This window comes from Lepisosteus oculatus, chromosome 5 (genome assembly GCF_040954835.1).
Source record: "Lepisosteus oculatus isolate fLepOcu1 chromosome 5, fLepOcu1.hap2, whole genome shotgun sequence".
NCBI classification, from domain to species: domain Eukaryota; kingdom Metazoa; phylum Chordata; class Actinopteri; order Semionotiformes; family Lepisosteidae; genus Lepisosteus; species Lepisosteus oculatus.
Window position 1 is genome coordinate 6426548 of NC_090700.1, and position 8528 is coordinate 6435075.

Here is an 8528-nt window from a genome sequence, read left to right on the forward strand (position 1 = left end):
TTTTTTTTAAAGCGTAATATAATATAAAAGGTGATATAAAAGACTCGCGTGTGTGTAGCAAAGCATTCAGAACTTAAAACTTAAGTTTTAACTTTGCGTGAACACACAAACTCCACTTTTCCTAATTTGTCTTGCCAAATAACAATTGCTTACACTTATATAGTGCTTTTCTGGACACTCCACTCAAAGAACTTTACAGGTAATGGGGACTCCCCTCCACCACCACCAATGTGTAGCATTCACCAAATGAAACCTCTTTTCAATATCAAGAAGATGCTTATTCCTGGTGAGTGTAATGGCAATATGTAGCCCATGTGACAAACAGAACACACACAAGACACTCCACCTTGGAACCCAGGATCCAAACTAACAACCACTTCACAGCACCGCTCATCAAAATGAACCAGTATTACATAAAATAATTAAACCTCCCACTGTGACACTGTACTGTAGCATTAACCCCAAATAATTTATCTCTACAGTAGTGTATCACAAATAATTCAAAACAAAATCTAAACCCAAAAAAAAACCAATATGTAACTTGCTTTATTTTAACAGATAATGGTACAACTATTCATTAATGCATCATACAATTCATATTTAAAAATGAACATCTTCATCTCCAACTCAGGGAACACAACCTAATCATTCATTGCAATGGGATACCACTCATAATATTCATCAACTGATACACTCTAGGTTTAGGTAAAATATTCAAAAGATATTTGAATATTTCTGCTTTAAACCTTTAATATTATGTGTAAAAACAGTTCATTGTTTACTAAAAAAAAAATTTGATTCCAGATTATAAGTGTAACAGTCTTCTTCCTGGTACAACATAGAAGAAAGAACCAACTTTCATACTATGAATCAGACACTGTCCGAAACATTTTTTTCCTCTAATTCTCATACAGCTAACCTAATTTACACAGTATTTTAACTCATGATAGTAGAGATATTCACTGTTTTTTTGTTGGAAAATTAAGACAAGAAAACATCCAAAGAAATTAAAAACCAAGTCTCTCCACATGTTCTGGCTCCTCTTTTTAAGAACTCACTCTAAATAAGGGATTAAAAATGACAAACATCACGATGAAATGTCTACTTATAAATAATATGACAACTATAAAATATTAAAAGCAAGGACAACTGGTCTGTACATCTTCACCATGTACAATTTTGTTTCCATTTTACAAAGACAACGGAACGCGGAGTGAAAAATTCCTCTATTTCTGGCCGGTCTTTGAGGAAAACTTCACAACTGTAAACCTGGTCTGTCCAGTCCCCATCTAAGAGGGCTGGTAATGTGATGATTTTCTAATCATTAAAGCCGCAGGACCTAAGGAACTGAGAGATGTTATATAAGCAGTCCAATCAAGCAAAACCAAGCAGATTTAGGCTATCAAGAGCCAAGCTGGGAAAAAAACCCTGCAGATACACAAGGCTTTGAGGACCAGATCAGCCGGCACTATGCTATTCTTTTTAATCTTGTGGTGATATCAACAGGATTTCTTGCACAAGTGCACAATTCGGCCTTGGGAGTTTTACATTCCATCTCCAAACTACTTCTCAACTGCAAACCTGCTGCTTTTTTACAACTTAACCAGCTCCCAAGTGATGACATCCAAGGGTGTAACCTGACTGACTTGTATGGTTAGTGCCTAAATTTTAAATCAAGGGTAATGCTATAAAAGACTCATCCAATTAAGATGGAGGGCCTTGCAAAAAAATTAAAAAATATATTACACGTAGAACACAAAGTATATTAAACTCTTGCTTCAGCACAACCGCGGTGAACAAATGAAATGGTTATTGTTGATGTCCATTCACTGTTTCAGCAGATTTTATTTTGTACAAACAGAAAAAATGGCATCTGTAATGCACTATCAAAGAACATACAAACACAGTCGCTAGAATGTACCAGCAAAAATGTATACGACAGTAGCTGGATCTTTAAAACTATAAAGATCAAGGCTTCCACACGACACATGTTTGCTTCTTGTTTGCTTGTTTTTGTCCTTTGTTTTAATGTTTGTTTTCTAGGTTTCAAAATATACACCTCAGGAAAAAAAAGTGCTTAATGTCAGCAAGCCAGGCCTCACTCTTCTTCCTTCTCTGGGTACATTTTAGTGTAGGTATCAACCATGAAGTCTAAATCATGCTTCACATCGTAGTTGATGTTGAGCAGAGCCAAACTCCTGGACCTGTGGCTTACAGGCGTGTCGGCCAGGTATGCTTTCAAGCGCTTGCGTGCAACTCCGTACTTGCTGTTCTCCAGGTTCAGGACCGGCAGGGTGCACAGAACTTTGAGGAAGGAGTACACGTTGGGAAAAAATTTGACTTCCGAGAGCTGCAGAGTGTCGTAGATGGTGGAGGGCAGGCTGAACTCTTTGCCTCTGTGCTTCCATTTGATCCTCCAGCAGTGGAGCTCAGCAGGGAGAGTGTCGGGGTTGGGAAGATCGTTCTTATAGATGTCCGCGTTGTTCTCTTCCGACGTGTTGAACTTAAGATGCCCCATGACAAAGGGGACAAGCGACAGGCATTTGAGAGCTTTCAAATGATTTTCCGAGAAAACGTCCTTCAGCTCTTGTATGACCCGTCCCACAACGGGGACGCTCAGAAACTCCTTAAAGTAACTTTCGGGTTGGATTTCCAAGCTCGTCTCTGCTCGCTGTTTTCGGAGGTACAGCCTAGGCACCTTCACAGGGATTTCCATGGCGGCGGCCAAATTAATAGCCTCTTCAAACCAGAACTCGTGGTAGACTTCGATGTTGTCCATGACCTCGTTCAGGGAGTGCAGGACCGCCGTTAAGCTGTTGGCGGCAAAGTACACATCCAGGGTCTGCCCCTGCAGATTCTTGCCAAAGGCCCGAGTGAAGGACAGTGCATATTTCAAGACCACGAGGGTCACTACAAACTCAAAGTCTGCCAACGTCTCCGATATCACGTAGGCCTCAGAGGTGATCCGGTCATTCCACTTCAAATCCTCATTGAAATGGATGCTGTCCATGCACAGCAGGAGAGATTCTAAGAGGTCCACTGCCAACTCAAAAGTATCATGCCGTTCTGTCCAGCTGGTGCGGCAAACCTCTTTGAGCTCGTTTGCCTTGGCCTCGTTGTTCTGATGGAAGATGGAAATGGCGTGCTCCAGCTCCGCCCTCGCCAGAGCCGACTTGCTGAAGAAGGAGTCTATCTTCTTCAAAGTCGACATGACCACCTGAACGCTCGTGAAGGGCAGAGAATTCGCCAGGAAGATGTTCAGGGCGCACGTGGAGCAGGGCGTGTACACCGCCATGGGGTACTTTTCCATCAGTCTGGTCGCGACCGATTTCATTTTGCACACAAACACCCCAGAGCTGACGTGAGCCTGGCCCCGGCAGTACTCCATATTCAGGCCCCACTTTTCCGTGATTTCGGTGAGGAGTCTGTCCGCTAGGGCCTCGTCGTCCCCCTCGCAGGGCAGGAACCCGATGAACTCCTCCCGCAGGCAGTTGGTCTGGTCGACGAAGCGCAGGAACAGGGGAAGGTGGTCCTCCCCGCCGATCTCCACGGCATGGTCCGTGACCAGCGAGAAGAAGCGGCACTCCCTGATCTCCTGCAGCAGCTCCTCGCGGATGCAGCTCTCGCACACCTCCAGCATCCGCCTCTGCTGCAGCGCGGGGCAGTACTCCACATTCACAGCGGCCATCTCGAACCTCTTACGCAGGACCTCGTCCCCCGCGTTGATTCGGTACTCCAGCAGGGCCTGGAAGTTGCTGGGGGTGAAGGACTCGCTCCCTTCCTCGTGTTCGGCGTGCCCATTCAAGGGGATGTTCTGCTTCCCGATCACGACTATGATCTCAAACAGGGATTTCAGGTAATCCCGGATTTCCTTCTCCTCGGGGGTCATCGGAGGGGCATCTTCCACACTCTCGCCGCCCTCCTGTCGCTCGCTTATTTCGTTCTCCTTGTTGGTTTCCACCTGCTCGCACGAAGCTTCCACTTCAAGAGAAACACAAACAAACGAGAGAGAATCTGAGCTATTATTCAATATTCGTTGCACAACGGCAAAACCGCTCCAAGTTAAAGTTCTGGAACTTACGTCTCCTCTCTTTAATCTTCCTCAATTCTTCCTCGGTCTGCAAAGAAAAAAAATATATACTGTGCTTCAAGATCTGGATATGAGCAATTCGCATTTCAAGAAACCCAGGGCTCTTTTTGCAAAGCATCTTCACCGTAGTCTCCCCAAAACACGGACTGAAATGTATCTGTAGGTCACTGCTGCTAATCAACTCGTCTGATATATTATATACATTTTTGTTACGTATCACAGTACTTCACATTTGTAAGGTTGGGAAAAAAAGCAAGACCTACAAGATGAGATGTATTTTATGTCAACATATTATATAACTAATTTAGAGTCAAATTTGTTTGAACAATGGGCAAGGTGAAAAAAAAGTTTGCTATGAAAGGGTAAGGTTTATATTGCTCAATAAAATCTTTTTCTGTTGCATGATCAGTACGTTGCAATTTCTCCGTTATCCTATTGCCCATGAAAAACCTGGTTCTTCCCTCACTTTTCTTTGTAGGACTGTGAAGAGCCCATTTCCGGATGTTTTTTTTTCTTTCTGTGAATGACTACAGACAAGATTTAAACAGCAAACGTTATCCCTTGGGTTTGAGTTTTATGAGCCTGGCACTACAGAATGGTGAGCAAATTGTGTTCTTTTTCGTTCGAAATAATTAAACGTGGGAAAGGTCAGACATACCAGCTCTTTTATTCTCTTGCGGTGCCGGCTGTGCGGGTTGTTGAGGTGGCTTGTTAAGTCAAATATGGTTGGCACTGCGCTGTCCTTCAAGACAGTCCGGTACGGGCTCTGAAAATAGCGTGCAACAAATAAGGAAAGGCGATGACATTGGTAGTGCAAAAACTAACAACTAACTAAAAACTTTTGAAGGCCTGAAGTAATTGTAAAGCTTTTAACAAGTTTATGAGGTATTCATTAAGTCATCCAATTACATTTAAATGATGTAAACCCCTAACACTTCAAGACAATTTCCTAGGATTGTTTTTTTTCCTTTTTTTAAGAGACTTACACTTTTGCAGATCATGGAAGCCTCAAAGTGTTTGGCACACAGTCGATAGTGCTTATTCAGCTGATCTGAAGTCTTGCCCTCCAGGTCTGCCCGACGGCAGTTCTCCACCCAGAGCTTGCATCTAAACACAGGACACCGCATGGGAGAAAGAATTTCAGGCACACATACGTCAATACGATTAGGACTCATCCCTTACTTCTGCTCAATCATGATCTTCTCCATTACCCCTTCTGGGCCATGTATTATATTCTAGACTGTTTGTGATGTTAGTAAGTTACAATGATGCAAACGCAACTTCATAGTTACCCTAATTACTGAGCCATGCAGCTTACAGCTACCTGCATAATCGCAGTATTTTCTTTAAAGATGAGCAATACTGCTATGCAGAGAAAAAAAAATTAACTTATCATGAATACATTAGGATGCTGTAGCTTCTTAAAAGTGCAAAACTAGTTTCACTATTACCTATAAAATATTAATACAATGCCCACCATGAAAACTCTTGCATTACTTTAAACATTGAGTACTTTTTTGAATTATAAAAAACATCATTTTATTTAGAGCCTTTAAAAGATGCACCTCAAAGCGCTGTACAGTAGGTGTAAAAAAATTATAAGGATATTATAATTATATTATAACAAAGTTATGAGGTTAGCAAATTACAAAATAAGCATATCAGAAACACAAGCAGATAGAGGTGCAGCATTAGAAAATGGAGCAGACAAAGCCATTCTGAAAAGATTGGATTTAAATGCAGGCAGGGTAGGTGACCCTCCGATACCCTTGGGGATAGAATTCCAGAACTTTGGGGTGAAGAAAGAGACGGCCACATCATCCCTAGAGTGTAAACGAGCTTGGGGGACAGACAGGAGATCAGAGTAGACTCAGACTCAGACAGGTATGGAGGTACCAAGCCACACAGAACCGTATAAGCGAACATGAGGACTTTGAACTCGACTCGAAACCTGATAGAAAGCCAGTGCAAGGACACCAAGACAGGAGTAATGTTATCATTTTCACAAGACCTCCTCAGAACTCTTGCAGACAAATTCTGAACCTATTGGACTTTGTTCATTGTGGATTTAGATACCCCAGCGAGTAGAGCACTGCAGTCATCGATTTTAGAAAAGACACATGCGTTTTCACACAAAGATCAGACGATCATATGCAGTATTAAAGAGTTATGGTAGTGCTTTACATGCAATTTAAAGTGTCCTTCAAACATCTGAGTAGGGATCAAAATTGCAAAAGCTTCAATCAAGCGACCAATTAAATCAATTAAGAGTGAAAATCAGCAGATTTGCGAATCCACAGAACCCAAGCTGGGAAGCCCTAGCCCGAGACTGAGTTTCCTTTTAATTCCTCCATAGCTCAGTCACCATTGAGCGAATTATTTTACTAGATAACTGCAATATTTCTTAACAGGCTCAGGGGTGTTTATATAGGTTGTTTGGAATAACCATCTGTAAAATGCCTTAATAAAACCCCAAGAAATAAAGTAACAAGATTAATTGTTTATTGGAATGCTGAGTTTGGAACAAATACCAGAAGACAGCAGGCCCTGAAGTAACTAAATCTGAGACTCTTAGCATAAGGGTCACAAAGACAGTAATTTTCCAGACCAGGGGTTTAATGCATAGCAGTCTTTAACAGAGTAATCTGTCTCCGGTGAAAACCCCGCCTTCTTCAACAAAAGGCCTAACTTGAGTACTTGCTCTTTCCTCGCTGTTGCGTGCCGGGAGAGCCAAGTAGCTTTTAGAAAGCCAGCTTTAGAATCCACATCATGATTTCATACCTTTTAACAAAGAGAAATCACTCTTAAAAAAACCATTCAGCTGTTTATTATGGCAAACTTTAAAAAAAAAAAGTGATTCGTATAAGTAGCGTGAATGCAGGATGTCTGGAACAGTCCTGCTTTTGTACTACCTGAAACTGCATTTTGAACTCAACTGTTTATTTATCTTTATGTAATAGCGATGCAAGATTATTTTTCTTTCCGCACACCTTATCCTTCCACTGTTCTGTACAAGATTATACGAAGAAACCCTCGTAAGGATTTTGCCACCTTCAAAACGCTTTGTATTTTCCTTATTCTTCTCCCGTGCTTTGCTAGTTAATCTACTTGAAATGAAATAACCATACACCTGTTCGGTTAAAACATACCTTGCGGGGTCTCTAGGAAACCTGAAGAAAGCCAGATCTGATTGAGTGCTTTTCCTGGTGCAGTTCGGGGCCGCGCAAAAATTCGGCATTATTCATGAATGGACGATTCGTGCACCTCCAAATTGTTACCAAAATGAAGTAATTTCGCGTTACGCTAACTTTGGTTTAATGGTCGTAATTTATTTATGTGATCTATAATTAGAAATCGTTAGACGGCTGCAGAAAAGTGCGCAATAGTGCTTTGTGTGGCCTGGAGGATTCAAAGCTATCCGTCCGCCTCCGTCCCACAATGCACTGCCAATCCCCCTCACTTTGCACGACACCCAGAAATTTCAGGGTCTGGAGGAAAGGAATCACTGGGCACATTTTCTTCAATAATCTCAAGGCTGCGATCAGAATTGTGATTTTATGTATCGATGTGTGGGGGGGAAAAGAACTGTTTGAAAATATAATTGGATACTTCATTAAGCCATTAAATAAATTAATCGCACGTGTTTGCACTTAATTCTAATTGGTATTTTTTATGAACAGTATACATTTTCTAATAGCCTGTCGCATTTATGAATTTCCAAAAATAGGTATGTTGGATCAAAGTAATTGCATAAGCCGTAACATACATAAGGTGTGCATTCACTTAGAACCGTTATTGAAACTAATCTCCGCCTTTATATTAATTGAATTTACAACCACCCAATTCTGCATGTTGCCCAACACATGCAAATTGTATTTTAAGATATTTTCAGATTAGTTGTAAAATACAGTTTTATAATTAGAAGTTAAAAGTACAAAGGATTTTCAAAGTCTGTATTAAGAAAACTAACATAAAATAGCATTACCATTTTTTTCCATTTACCATTTCAGAAAGCAAGGGTATTTTCTAGAAAGATAAGGGGATGTTCACTAATATATATATATTCACAGGTTTAGGCTAATGTGTTAGAAAAACACCATGAAACCACCATGAGTGCCATGAAACCAATACGTTGCCAACTTCTATTTATACAGAGGATGTTTCGTACTATAACGAAATTCCTACTGATATTTTAAAAGGGAGTGGTTACAGATTCAACCATGTTTTATTCTGATATAGCACCAGGACAAGTCTTTAAACAACGAAAATCTTTTGCTGCAAAATTTCAAAGTAAAAAACGTCCAATATCTATATGAGGAGAATCGGCTACGTGCATCGCCTGAAGTCCCATAGTCCCTAGCCACCAGACAGAACGATAACAACAATGACGACATGGGTCCTTAAACAGGAAATTTAATTTTCTTGCCTGACTGAAAAG

General features: G+C 41.0%; 1 protein-coding gene across 1 annotated transcript; it reads right to left on the minus strand.

The window, feature by feature from the left end:
* Nucleotides 1-530: 530 nt before the first annotated feature.
* thap12a (THAP domain containing 12a) lies at nt 531-7538 on the minus strand. The gene is made up of 5 exons (XM_069189983.1): nt 7240-7538; nt 5077-5197; nt 4749-4856; nt 4082-4118; nt 531-3981 (listed from the first exon to the last, which is right to left on the minus strand). Exons 1-5 carry the CDS (start codon nt 7326-7328, stop codon nt 2099-2101), a joined length of 2238 nt encoding a protein of 745 aa, XP_069046084.1. The 5' UTR covers nt 7329-7538; the 3' UTR covers nt 531-2098.
* Between the last annotated feature and the right edge of the window lie 990 nt (nt 7539-8528).

What these genes read in the sequence shown, in the direction of transcription:
- thap12a (XM_069189983.1), bottom strand. Translation starts at nt 7,328, where the DNA reads ATGCCGAATTTTTGCGCGGCCCCGAACTGCACCAGGAAAAGCACTCAA. An exon ending in TTTCCTAGAGACCCCGCAAG is followed by an intron (nt 5,198 to 7,239) that starts GTATGTTTTAAC and finishes TCCTGTGTTTAG; the next exon opens with ATGCAAGCTCTGGGTGGAGA. An exon ending in GAAGATTAAAGAGAGGAGAC is followed by an intron (nt 3,982 to 4,081) that starts GTAAGTTCCAGA and finishes TTTCTCTTGAAG; the next exon opens with TGGAAGCTTCGTGCGAGCAG.